The sequence below is a fragment of the Tuber melanosporum genome, assembly GCF_000151645.1.
Source record: "Tuber melanosporum whole genome shotgun sequence assembly, scaffold_42, strain Mel28".
Lineage (NCBI taxonomy): Eukaryota > Fungi > Ascomycota > Pezizomycetes > Pezizales > Tuberaceae > Tuber > Tuber melanosporum.
Genome location: NW_003299087.1, coordinates 659903 through 673967, shown reverse-complemented (window position 1 = coordinate 673967; position 14065 = coordinate 659903). Strand labels below are relative to the sequence as shown.

Genomic DNA, 14065 nt, shown 5'->3' with positions numbered 1-14065 from the left:
CCCCCCAATAAAACTACCTATGGGCGTTTGATTTTATTTCTGCAGTAATTCCACCATCACACCCCCTCACTCACCCTCATACAAGGTGGCCGGTTATTCTATGCTCTCCTAAATCTAAGAAACCTCCAACCAGCTTTGCCGGTCCAGACACGACGGAAGTGCTGTCCGACTCGATTTGATTAACTTTGTTCTACACAAACCTCCCTAACTTGCCATTTTTTTCAAATCTACGGGAAATAGTAGCTTCTAACCAGTTCAGCGTAGAAAACATAGCACTTCCTATGTGCCCCGCCGACACTAGTAGTGAAGGCGCAAAGACTTTGATCAGTTGGCCACCGCTGGAACGGCCTGTAGCGTTACGATAGTGCTGGTGTGGGAGACTGCCAGTGATTATGGCACCTCTGGAATCGAGAGCACACACCGTACTGTATGTTGAAGAGCGTAACGATATTGGCGAGCTGTAGTGGGCCACTAATTCTTTCTCCATCTGTTCCCGCTATGATATGATATAAGTTAACGCACGACTACTATATACCCCTTCACCAGAACCTAGGAGATTTGGGCACGTCGTACGTCCTCTGTCGGGCTCAACCAGAATAAAAATTGTATGTAGGTTTCTGTTATTTCGCTTTCGTTTCATGCAGTAGGCCGTCATCTAGAATACCAACCCGTACTTGAGCAGCCCCGCGCCTTCCAACTACTGCTGGTAACAGCTCTGGGCGGATCATGGACTAAGAGAAAATGCTGCTCTCGGTCAAGCTGTCTGATACATTACGAGAGGTTTAGGGAGGATATCCGGCAATTTAACAGGTAAATTTATCATAACACGATGAAGTTACCAAAAACAAAACAAAAAAGGGCCTCTTGAACGACTTTTGAAGACGAAGAAATACGTTCCCTGGTTCATAACTCATTATACGTATATATCGACCTCCCTCTACCAGCAGCAAGACTCGGACAATGGACACCGCAGGGCTGGTAGAACTCGCTTTCGGGCCAGGAGGTTAGAATAAGGTGGAATCCGGATTTTTCACAAAGGGACCCTCCCCGGTTACTTACTTACTTTAACTAAGTCTTGAATACGACGACCGTGGTAAACAGAGGCATTCAGCCCGGGGCCAAAAAAAATGTTTCTCGAGTGCCAGCAAATGTTTCCAACACTTATCCCACCCCCAAAGGATACCCTCTACTAACGACTCTGGTACTTGTAGAGGGAGGTCGATATAATGTTATTACTGTATGATATGATAGTATGATACCAGCATGATCCCAGTCATCCCGGGCCCTCCCTACACAATAGCAGCAACGTTTTTTTATCCCAGCAGAATGCAATGTTTCACCCACAGCATTCAAAATTAATCAATAAATCTCCTTTTTAGGGGGGGTGCCAGGGTAGGCATCCTGCCAAGCAGGGTCTGACACAGCTTATTTCCTTTTTTGGCACCTCAAGAAACCGTTCTTCAATGCTTAATATGTCCCCAGAAATTCCGAAAGAAAAAAAAAGATACCAACAAATACACTCAGACCCAGTGTATTTTTTAACCAAATATTTGTATCTTTTGTGGTTTTCTACGGCCGTGTTTTCTTGCTTGGAAGTTGAGATAAAAAACGTTGCCGATACCATACCGGTATTCCGCAGGGAGGGTCCGGGATTGGCTGATAGAATATGGTCTGATATTGCGATGATCAGATAACAACCTCCGCCTGATAACAACACCCCAGCCCTTACCCCTTACCGGTAGTCCTCCCCCCACATGCAGACCCCTCCTAAAAAAACTTTCAACGTATGACATACGACCAGAAAATTCACCAGACCTCAACCACAACTGGTCATCCGCAAGAATTTTAATGAAAACAAACAACTGCCGGTACACTCCTTTGAACCACCAATTGCCCTCCCCCCTTTTTTGTTTTCAATAAGTCCCAAAATGCGTGTCCTCGCCAATTCCCTTCGCTCAGTCCTCCTTCCACGTCTGGTGCGGGCGACCGTCACTCGACCGGTATTTAAGGTCCCGGTCGTTAGGCAATTGAGTACCACCCTCTCCCGTAGACTCGAAGACCTCACCGGTGCATCCAATTTCCGGCAGCAGCCGCGATTGAGACTCGGCACTGAAGCACCAAACTTCATTGCCGAGACTACACATGGGAAGATTGACTTTCACGAGTTCCGCCCCCCCTCCCTTCTCACCGCCCCATTCGATAGCTGATAAGGGAACAGATTCATTGGCGACAGCTGGGTAGTCCTATTCTCCCACCCGGCTGACTTCACGCCCGTCTGCACAACGGAGCTCGGCGCCTTCGCTAAGCTCGCGCCCGAATTCGCAAAACGCAATGTTAAGCTCATAGGCCTCTCTGCCAACGGGCTCGCCTCGCATGATCAGTGGACCCGCGACATAGACGAGGTCACCGGGTCCTCCTTCCATGGTTCCCGGCCCGCAGAGTCCTTCCCCATCATCGCCGACGAGAAGCGTGAGGTTGCCTGGCTGTACGACATGGTTGACACCCAGGATCTGACCAATATCGACCAGAAGGGGATCGCGTTTACCATTCGCTCTGTCTTCATCATTGATCCAAAGAAGAAGATCAGACTTACTATGAGCTATCCTGCGTCCACGGGGAGGAATACGGCGGAGGTGTTGAGGGCAGTCGACTCTTTGCAGACGGGCGATAAGAATGGGGTTACGACGCCGATTGACTGGCAGGTTGGGCAGGATGTTATTGTTCCGCCAACGGTTACTACCGAGGATGCTAAGGTGAAGTTTGGAGAGGAGAATGTCAGAGTGGTTAAGCCGTAAGTTTTCCTTTGACTCGCATTTCGTCCGCTCTTATTGTTTCGGGGAAGATAGCTAACTGGGATTTGGACGCAGATACTTGAGATTCACCACCCTTAGCAAGTAGAATGCCCGCCCTGTTGTCTAGGGTGTCTCTTGGTGCGGCAATTCTGGTAAATCAAATAGATATTTTTGCTATATGGAATTATTCTTGGATATTGTTAATAAAAATGGTCGGGCAACGAACACCAATAATTTTTACTATAGTTTCAGACAACCCTTTCCGATGAGCTCAACTATAGTACTGTACCTTAACGCCAACCAAGAAAATTATTATTTATTTTCAGACAGCTTGTTTTTGCGCATCACCAATTAGTTACCCTCCATGCCCTATATTTCTCCTTTTCAACGCGCCCCAAAACCGGGGAACCACGTAAGCCTTTTATGCGTCCCCTCATGAGAGTCCAACAAAATGCTACCTGCTAGTTGGGTTAACGGGTAATGGATCGTATTCACGTTTGATCACTCGCCGATGTCGATAATATGCTGCTAGCTCACAAGAAATGCCTACTAGTAACGGCTTGCAAACAGGTTGCCACTCTTTTGCCCCCCGATCGCCCCCGTAAATTAACACCAAAGTCCACCAATGCCTAACTATGAACGCCTAATTAATCCTCACCACCCAAGCCTACGAGCAAAGTAATTAGCATAGGGAAATTACCAGTAGAATGAGAGACACAAACCCGCCACAAATGCCAAGTACCAACTTTTACTCGCTCCGGGATCAAGGTATTCCTTGACAAAATCAGGGTTGGTAAAAAATGCCCAGCTACCCTTTGGATCGAAAATTGCCCTATTCGCTTGCAATATACCGTTCCACCCCCCTTCGCTTTTGTTCACCCTACCGTTTGAAAACCAGGTTTCCCATTCTTCTCTACAGAAAACTGGGTCGCGATACCAGGGTGATATAGGAGTGATTGGTATCATATGTATTCTAATTAGATGGTTAGTTGGGTATGAGAGGGGTGGACTGGAAAGGTCGGCACCCATGGATACGTTCGTTGACGTGACCGAAATAGGTTGTGTGGTCCACCTTGTTTTCAAACAGCTATACAAGACACATCAGCCCGGAAAGTCTAAAAAGAGGAAAGGTACACACACGATCCCTGTGACTTTATTATTTATAAAACCTGGGGGATGGTTTCTAGATCCACTTTTCAGTAGAAAATATTGATTGAAACTCCGCTTCATGACACTCAACATCAAATCGGCCCGGGCTTCCATTGATTTATCACCAGTTACTTTGCCCCAAAGCTTCTGGGAATATCCATAATTCATGTCTTCGCTTGAAGATTCCTGGTCTTTCCCATCTGCAGACTCAAAAAGGCCTTTGGCCCAGGAGTGGCCATGGAACCAGTCAAATGAGCGAGATTCCGGAAAATAGGGGTCCAATGTACTCGGGTTAGCCACGTCCCGTATGAGGATATCGACCCAGTCCCTGTTACGTTCCAACCAAGGTGATTTTCCTTTGTTTAGACTCTGCTCCAGCCGCACAATGACCGCAGCGGTATATACAAAGTATCCGTAATGGAAGTGGTGATCGTTATACATGCCGTTTCCGAAATCTGCCATCTGACCCTGCTTAATTGCACTGGTAATGAGCCCCTTCCAAGTTTCTAAGATGGGGCTTGGTTAGCAAAAGAATTTCAATAACTAACATGAACATTTAGAAAGAGATACCATCATATACGAGTGGCTGATTTTGACGGTTATTGACATAGGGATCTAGGGCTGTAATCAATTTCCCCAGCGCCTCCCGGATCAGATTTTCTTTTTTTACAACGTCGTGCGCTAATAAAGCGAATTGTGACCATTTAGCGAAAGCCTAAATATCAGGTTAGCTCGCGCTACGAATATTAGGCCGAGAACAACCTGCCTTCCCGCTAAAATACATGCTATTCAGATTCGTTTCGCCTATGATATTGCTCTTGATCTCACTGACTAATGTTCGTTCGATCAGTTCCGTTGTGTGTCTGTTCAACCTCTGACCGCGAGTGGCTAGCCAAGCAACACTCGTGGGTAGGTTTCGTTCAACCATTGTCCAACTATTTCCGCGGACAGCCTCCATAAGACCCTTCGTTGGGGATTGCAGCTTGAGGCCGGTTCTTCCCCTTAAGGTATTGTCATCAAAACTCGCAATATGATGCGGCAAAGCATACATCAATGCACCTTCGCACTCCTCGTCTCTCCAGCCTTTATACTCAAATTTGTAGCTCCCAACATCCCCAACCACACCTCCAGTCATTTCAACGGTAGCAGGGTACACGCCAGCCGCTGAATCCGTAATTTCTTCAAGACCACCCTTTTGTCCTTCGGCATCGGCTTTTGCAATCTGTATGACTCCTGTGAACTCATGGGATCCTACTAGCCCTTCTCCAGGATTATAGGTGAACTCTGGCGACTCAGACCCAACTGCTGGAAAAACATATAGAAGCCACATCCTTCCATCGGAAAGGCCTAACCTCCACTTTTGTGTTCCGTTGTAAGGACCTGAAAAGGCTTCTATTTTGACGAATTCGGAATATGAAGAAATAATAGGAGTCAGCTGGTCATATCTCCCTGTGATAAACCCCATGCCTTGCACTAGAGGAAAGGTTATTTTGTGTCCAATTGGCCCATATTTATTAGTATTCGCATGCAGATTGAGGTTGACGGAGCGACTATGTGGATTAGTTAGAGAGATGTTCGAGTGTCTCTCGGCAAATTCCTTAGCCGAGAATGTAATAGATGCGATACCAAGAGGAGAAATATAATATTGGTATGGATCAGCACTTGGAACGGGTCCTGTCACCTGCGACCGTTAGATATGTAACAGCTGTCACATGAGGGAAATCGAACTAGAGAAACTTACGAATTGGTGTTGCTCCGTATGGGAGACGCTTAGGCCGGGTATCTGACCCGTCTTATTCCACCAGATCATATATGGAAAGGTCCAGACGCCTTGGGTTTGGTTACCGAGAAAAAGGTTGGAGTAAAATCTTCAAGAGATTAGCCGCCACCCTCGGAGCGAATTCAATGATAATTGGCGCACTTGTTTGTAGGGAGAGGCTCCCTTGAGCTTGTCTTCGGGAAAAAACTCCGACGGACTGGGTGCTCAGAAAAACTGCTAAACTGCTGACTAGGAACTTTTGTGGAAATTGGTTCACTAAAGAGATCGACCAACTGGTTGCGGTCGAGACGGCCACCCCGACCGTCAAAATCAGACATTGTGATGTTGAGTAGTTGACGCCTGGCTTTTCCTGTGTGGAGTCGGGATCGAACGCCGATATTGAAGTGAGTGTCGTGTTTGCTAGCTTGTGCAGAGAGAATAAAGAGTGATAAAAAGAGGAATACGGGGGATAGTTTCCCAAACGCGGGGAGTCTGTGTGATCCGGAAGAGGTTATGAAAGTTAGAATACCAAGATTGCTCTGAGATAGATAGCGCAAAGGATAAACAATATAGTCTGAGTAGAAAATTAAGGAAATAATATAAGTAGTGAATAAATTGAAATAATAGCGGGGAATTCTGCCACATGATGTCTTGCTCTGGGCTTCATCATCTGGGCGCATCTTGTTGAGGGTGGCCCTATAAAGGCTTTCGGGTGAATGGTATAGACATGCCACCTGACGGGAGAGTATAAACAGCAAGATGGTGAATCTAGTTTCTCTCGTTTGAAGCTTGGAGCAGCTGCAATCAACTACGAAAATCATGGGGCTCATGTTTGCTGTGCGAATTTGAGAAAACGGATCCCATCACAAACGGATACACCGGTTCCGGATCGAGGTATTCCAGCTCGGGAGAATGGAGAAATTGAGCAGGAATTGAAATGGCAATCGAACCATCGGGATTTCTCCGGTGGATTTAAGGTGAAGGCTACTGTACCAGTACAGCAGCCGCACCGCACTCGTACTCGTGCTGTACTAGGGTATGGACGCGGGTGATCAGACGGCAAGGGATTAGAGGCGACAAAGCCTCCTGCTTGTTTGAACAATTTCCACGACAAACCCATTCTTTTATTTCCTATGGGAGTAGTAAGTTCAGACCTCCGAAATCTCGGGCTGTACGATCACCCGCGTCCATATCCGAGCATTCCATGTGATGTGCTGGTACGGTACTCGAGCATGATGGATCACAGGTGAATGTTTCAGTGCGGCATAGTGCCGATGATCAACCGTGATGGGAAAAATCGGGAACGGTTCCTGACCCGGCTAAGCGGATGGAACGATTTCAAAGTAGGCAATGAAATACCGGTACACCGATGAAGCACCGATATTTGTCGAGAGGAACCTGGACTTGGAATGCGAAAAATCAACAGAGAGAAAAACAGCCAAGTCTCACCTTTCAAGGCAGAAGCCTGATAATGCGATAAGTCTGCCGCTGCTGATAGGCTAGGACAGGATAAATGGTATTTCCCCTTTTCGTCTCTCGGATGTTAGGGAGTATCGTTGGGTTGGGGTTTTTTGTAGGTACTGTTGATGGGAATATTAGCTTTGTCGTCCTCACCTCGATAAAAAGACCCAGCGGGGATGCAATGATGTTAGCATAAGCTTCTCTCGAGCGCAAGTACTGTACGAGTACAAGTACGATGCCGGCAGTGGCACCAGATGCGATGATGCGATTGTGATGTCCTCGGACCCTTGACTCGCTTAGACCCGCGCACCCAAAAACCCACGAATTTTAACCTTTTTGGGAAACCAACACATTGCAGTGGCTCATGATGCCATGAAAATAGTCAGCATTTTCAATACCACCATTCACTGGAAAGTGAACTGTTAGTCAGAAAAGATTGCTATGAGTGGTCTACCATCACTCGAAAGTAGTGTAAGAGTACGGTGCACTTTGGGTGGTAGGTTGCGCCAAGAATTTTAAGGAAATCACTAAAATCTTCACCCGAGGTCTTAGTCCATCTTCAAAAATTGTGGGAAAGGGTCGGAAAAGTATGTATGATACCTAGAGTATTTTTTCTTTTTTCCATGGCACATTTCCCGGCTGATGGTATCCGGAAGGTTTGTCCCCAAGTGCATGGTATGATATCCAAGCGGGTTTCTCCATGAGGACCGAGATATGATGACATTGTGATAATATTATGATATTCTGCTTGGGAGTCACACTGGTGGCTTCGTTCCGAAGGATTTGTCTTGGCCAGGGAGGAGGGCATTGGGAAGGTACGGTACTTGAATGCAACGTGCGGGGGGGGTATGGGAAAGGTTTTCTCACCCCAGCTCCGTCCAGGTTCCAACCCTTGTCTCTCGCCCAGTGCTGCAGTGAGTGGTAGTGCCAGTGGCTCTGGGATTGCGGGGGTGACACTCGGGAGAGAGGGGGGGAAGGGGAAAGAGGAGGTTGGTTGGAAATTACAAACAGTAAACGGGGTATCATATGTCAAAGATTTCTTTTGGTGCGAGTAGGTAGAGTGATAGTCAGGAAAATATCGTACGAGTACCGTACATTGGAAGGCACTTTTAGCCTGCCAAGATAGGCTGGAACAACGCTTACTTTTTTGTGCCATCTAAGAAATCGATTTTAACTTAAATCACGTTTTTGCCGAGCCTAATATTTCTCTAAGAATTTCAAAAGGTCTGGTTCATTTTCTGAGGAGAGATTTAAAGAGATTTATTTTCCTATCTTTTGCGGTTATCTTTTTCCCGCCTAAAAGCTGAAGTATTATTTCCCCCGCCCAGATGAAAATGTTGATGGGTCGTAGTTTCATAGCCTGTATGTTTTGGCCAAGGAGGGTATTGGAAAGGTATGCAGCGTGCGGGTGGGTATGAGAGGGGTTTTCTCGACGGATAATACTCAGAACATCAACTACCTATCGAAATGCCCCGTTTGGAGCCATGCGGACACCTCCTCGGTTGCCGAATCAGCTTGGGTGGAGGATGCGTTAAAACGAGCTTGGTACTGTTGGCTTGCATAGTCCGTAACCGCATAGTTGGAAATGAGTCCCACATTCGAAGCAGGATGATCTGGATACTGGACCGAGGATGCGGGTGACTCCTGATGTCTTGTGCACAATATCCGAGAAACAGCGGCATCGAGTTCTGAGGATATTCTGGCGCTGTCTGCAGCTGTCTCGTTACCCCTTTCCCCAAATCTGGATAGGGTTAGGATCCCGAAGCTGATGTCTTTCTCATCATTTGTGGGGATCTCATTGGCCCCCGCCATGAATGAGCCCATTTGGTCCCCTTCTCGGACCAGGCGGCTTAACAGCAAAACTACGATAGCGGTAAAGATGTATTGGCTGTCTGTGAATGAATGGTGCGAAACCCCTCCTAGCTCTTCGAGCTGTTTTACCAGCATTATGTTCCTTCGTGCAGCACTGATACACACACTGACGTGCTCCTCAATATGCGCAGGAAGGCTTGGGGTGTTGTCAGAGGAGAGGCAGAGAGCAGCCGTGCATTGCTTAGCTGCTAGCAGCAACGATGGCCTAGTCGTTAGAATGTACATCTATTCCAGGATTCAAGGCCTTAGTCGGTATTGCGAAGATAGGGTCAGGATAAGCTACCTGGTTGTGCAGTAGGTGCAAGAGAACAACCGAACGCTCCCTTGAAATACCGTTCACTAATTTAATCTCAGGTGGTAGAGTCTCGCTCCATGCGCTGAGCTCTTCATGAACCTTCTCGATGGTTTTAATGACGTCTTGCGTCTCTTTGAGCGGTCCTGAAGGCACCTTACGGATACGATATACCTCTATTGTTCAAGGATTAATCCTCGATACCCGCGGTGCCCGACTGACGAAGAAAGAAACTTACTGCTCACAACATCTCCTATTATCCTGCACAATCGTATGTGGGCAGAAAGGCCGACACCTGACGGTAATGAATCATCCTGGAGGTATGTGAGAAATCGTGAAAGTGATCTTATCGAAAAGTAAAGCTTACAACATCCCTAGGGAGATCTAAGTCAATATCGTCGTCTGATAGCATCACCGGTCTTCCCATAAAACAGCTAAATATCCTATTTTCACTCGCATTAGTGACAGGCACCCCTAGAGAGCTTCATGCTCAGATTTTAGGGTTAGGGTTCAACCTGTCAAGCACATAAATGTTCCAAAATTCACGTTTGCGTTCTTCGTATTCTACTCTCTTTCTGAGCTCTTCATTAGGGCTAACCCCACTACGGTGCCCCATCCCACCCGAAACCCATTCTTTTCGCCATTTGCAATGCAGACCGTGTGCTACTGCCATCCGAATGGCAAGGCCTACATACAAGTACGCGGTATCCCGCCTATTAGCCGATAAGAGATAAAAGGCCATTAGGGTGACTGCCCGGAGACATGGAAGAGTAGCTTCTTCTATTGGATTCACAAGAAGGAGTTTGGCTCGCGAGAAAAATGTCATTCCTGGATGAGGATTTGTACGGGGATATGCTTCCGGGTGGCCTCGTGTGGGATGATAACCTTCCATTTGTGGGGGCACAACTGTCGAACCAGGGACCGTACGCCAGGAAGGCGACAAGGCAGCTAGTCCGTCTTCGATCGGCGGACCGCCTGAGCTAAACGCTGTTGCTTGACAACCCAGAGCCAGAACCATGTTAAGTGTACAGATGGTTGTGTAATCGACCGACGGTACCCCACCATCTACGGATGTACTGAAGGTTGCTCCAGAATACAAGGACTCGATATCCAGGCAAAGTTTTTTTGGGTTAAGCCAATGAAATATCCCGCCGCCAGTAACAGGGTGGCTTGCTGTACCACAGCCATGGAATTTTAAGAATGTTTCCAAGTATTGGAGCACTTGCCCTTTTGGCGGTAAGGCATACGTCTCTGTGACGGGTAGTGATAAGGGCAAATTATCATGACCGTAATATGAGGATGTCATCCAGGAGGATGATTCGATGGGATCAGAAGGAAAACTTTGGCCGGTTACATACCCAGGTTGTCTGGGTAGGAGAGGGAGGGTAGACCGAATGAAGTCTCGGACTTTAGCAAGAAATGTAGCCCCCCCGCAATCTCCGATGAAGCCTACAACCACCGGAGAAAATGAGATCCTAAACACCTTTCGACCACGATAGAGGATTTAAAGGCTTACTGGAGTAATTTTCTGGATCTGTCAGAAACTGTCCCTGTTCGTCCTCTTCCCCATAGTCTTCGTTCGGCGTGGTTGGGCTACGGGGCGCGACATTTCCACTTCCTGACCACGACGGCGATGATGGCCCAACAGCAGAAGAACCCGGAGGGGTAGTGTGGCCTTGGAGCTTTATGCCGAGGCGACTCATAAGTTCTTCACGGACAGTTTGGTCCGGAATACCCTCCACGAGCGCCTTTTCTAGTGCGAGAACCCGTGTTTGCAGTTTTTCGACATAAATTTCTGGGATCACGATCTTGGCCGAGGCCGGGGGGTAAATACAGGGGATGTTGGCAACATAGCATTGCCGACATGGCTGTTCCCCGGTACCTAGATACCAGTTATTACCGGAGGTTTGCTCTATTGTTGAACATATGAATGGTTTATTGGGGGTGATCCTCACATCTAATTTTTCGTGTTTTGCAATGCTCGCATCTAGGTTTCTATTAGCTCCTTATTTTTCTCGGGATCCTATTAGCAGGTGGGGGCAACAAACGCTACTGCAATCCTCTTCCTATCTTCATCGCGCACTTTCGGTCGCTGGCGGTTTGTGCTGGCTCGTCTTCGGTTTGGGAAGTGTATATCTAGGTCACTAGACATCTTTGGAGTGGGTGTGGGGTGTGGATAACGAACAGGGAGGTAGTCGCTATCGTTAGGACGGTTCCAGGGCAGATTGTTGGAGATATGGCAGTTGCCAGGCGGTAAGAGGGTACAGACCTAATTTCAGATCTCGATAGATTATGATGTCTTTTGTAAGTGCCACCGGCTCGTTTGGATTGGTATGATTCGGGAGATGCTAAGTAATAGGTCGTTAGTGTGCGCAACAGGGCAGCTATCATACCAGCGTTGTACGGTCTTAAGCCCTGAGTCAACCTTGAAGCTGCGGCGTGCCATTAATAGCATGCCATGCCAAACCCCATGGCCGGAATCCTGGGCAGCCCCCAAGATTGCTCGATTTGGTGGGGGTTCACGATATCGAGCTTCGTATATAGGAAGGGATCTTGCGTTTCACGAGCGGAAGACACTCACAGAGACTCTGAAAGCTCTAGATCCTTCAGGTGATTAAATCAGTATTTGATAGACACCACTAGCGGAAGAACTTCAGCTAGCTCGAGTGCCGTCAGAACCTTCCAGCTCGCAGTTGGCGGAATGCGCGGACTTGTGAACAAAGCTTGCGGGGCTGCCTACTTTCCTGTCTTAAAAAAGAGTCAGGATGAGGGCAGTGCTTTCTCGGAAGGGTTTAAAGGGCTATCTGTATATCCGGCCCTTCTACAAAACCCGACCTTCCAGGAGGCCTGTGACAATATATACACAAGTACGCCATCACCAAATCTGACAGGATCTTCTCTAAAGCGCCACAGAATGCCTTTGGAGCTTATTTAGATTGTCCTCCAGCTGCTAATATTTAGCTATGTGTTGGGAAACACAGCAGGGGGTTTTCTTGAAACTACCACGTGGATGAGTTCTTATTCTGAATCTTGTGTGGAAGCAAGCAAAATGCTTACCGCGTGGGAGTTCAACAACAGCCTAGCAGTCACTGATAGCACTAACCCCCGACAAGGCTATAGGTGGTCGACTTGCATGTGTATGCATAAAAGAAGCGACTGAGGATTGCTTAAAACAATGGGATACATGACATGGCATGGGGGCATGATATAGCGGGGTATGCTCTCACCAATCTGACTGAACCCTGGCTCCAGCCCTTCTAATTGCGCCCAAATTGAGTTATGGTGCGCATCAACAGAAATCCAGTAGATCCAATACCAGTTGCACCATAACTTAGTTTTTGTGCAAACAGATCTGTTTTCATGCAGAGGCTTCATAGCTAACGTCGTATTTCCCGTCAACTGGGGTTGTGCAACAATTTATTACGTCTTATTCGACAGGTGACTTTAAAAGAATTATCCACCCTTACCGCGAATTAGATAAAATCACTGGGCAAAGACTTCCCGAGCACTGCCTGCATTCTCAGAGCACATTACATGAACACGGAAGCCGGTACCGTGAATCCGGGAATATGCGGAGTTTGTATTTTCTGTCTAGTTCGTTTGTCGAGCGGAGTAACTCCTGGTGAAGAATGAAGTACTATAGTAAGAATGGGGAGTATTGAAACTAGGTTTACAAAAGCAACGCCGCAGTTTCAAAAAAAAAAAGCTCTGCCTTTGAATTAAGCATCGTCAAGGTGTAGTAGGGTGAAAATGCTTATTCTAGTTGAGCGAGGGAAATTTTGATACTATATATATCACCAACTCTGAATGTTTGCTTCTACATCACTAAGTTCGGTGCTAAATCTCACCCGCACTACTTTTACTGGGATATATGCTAATGCAAGTTGCTATAATTTTTTGCAAACAAATCAACGGAGATAACCAGAAATCTCGTATGTCGCCGCACCATCTTATCTCCGTTGAGAGGAAATGCCCGAAGGTTGTGCGCATAGCATTCCTTCAACGATCTTCTATCCGAGTATGAGTGTTGAGTGACAACGCATGACAAGAGAACTGGTTCGGGAACTACGCTTGATCTCCGAAAGCACCTTTTCAGATATTAATCCCAATCTGCGGGAAGCGTAGAATATTCAACCGGAGTTCGCTTTTAACGAAATACTTGAGGAGCATTGGAAATTCCCCCTTGGCCTGACTAGCCAAAGCTGAATTTTTTACAGTTTTGGCGAAGGAAAAATGTCTCAGATCTGTTTTTATTTCTGCGCTACTTGTCGACTTCCTTGCATTTGAGCTTGACCGATGGCCTTGGGGCTTAGTGCGATACTGTGTATGGTTTGAATGAAGGGCCTTGATATGAAATTAAAGTCTTCCACACCGGATCTATTTCAGCCACACTGGGCTAAATCTTTGTCACAAGTGGGATTAGACACATGCACGGCAACCTTACTATATCTAAATCACACAATCTACAGGGAGCGCACGTTGATCGAACTCAACACCTGAAACCGAAAATTTCGGGGTTACGATCCACTCAATTACCTTGAGCTTCTGACTATTGGGGAGTCGGTGCTTCTAGTGGAGCGGGGGGGTATGATTCATATGGCATGTACAGTACTGTACAGTGCAAACAGGGCCTTAGGTGTCAAACTTGCATAAGCTCGACATTGCTCCGTCTAAAGGTTCAGCTAATAGGTTCAGACTCTTCTGAATGTTTCTATTGTCCTTGGGAATCTCTGGCGCTAC

The 14065-nt window shown here is 47.1% G+C and overlaps 2 protein-coding genes; one reads left to right on the top strand and one right to left on the bottom strand.

The window, feature by feature from the left end:
• Positions 1-1803: 1803 nt before the first annotated feature.
• GSTUM_00008144001 (uncharacterized protein) lies at positions 1804-3032 on the top strand. XM_002839868.2 is given in 5 exon segments: positions 1804-2164; positions 2219-2333; positions 2398-2424; positions 2442-2791; positions 2868-3032. The coding sequence occupies 5 exon segments, from the start codon at positions 1929-1931 to the stop codon at positions 2896-2898; spliced, it is 759 nt and encodes a 252-aa protein (XP_002839914.1). The 5' UTR covers positions 1804-1928; the 3' UTR covers positions 2899-3032.
• A 250-nt stretch (positions 3033-3282) lies between these two features.
• Positions 3283-8114, bottom strand: GSTUM_00008143001 (uncharacterized protein). XM_002839867.2 has 10 exons: positions 7762-8114; positions 7150-7695; positions 5863-6192; positions 5683-5809; positions 4683-5622; positions 4512-4622; positions 3933-4447; positions 3818-3879; positions 3515-3765; positions 3283-3459 (listed from the first exon to the last, which is right to left on the bottom strand). Exons 3-10 carry the CDS (start codon positions 6036-6038, stop codon positions 3440-3442), a joined length of 2202 nt encoding a protein of 733 aa, XP_002839913.1. The 5' UTR covers positions 6039-6192; positions 7150-7695; positions 7762-8114; the 3' UTR covers positions 3283-3439.
• Positions 8115-14065: the final 5951 nt, after the last annotated feature.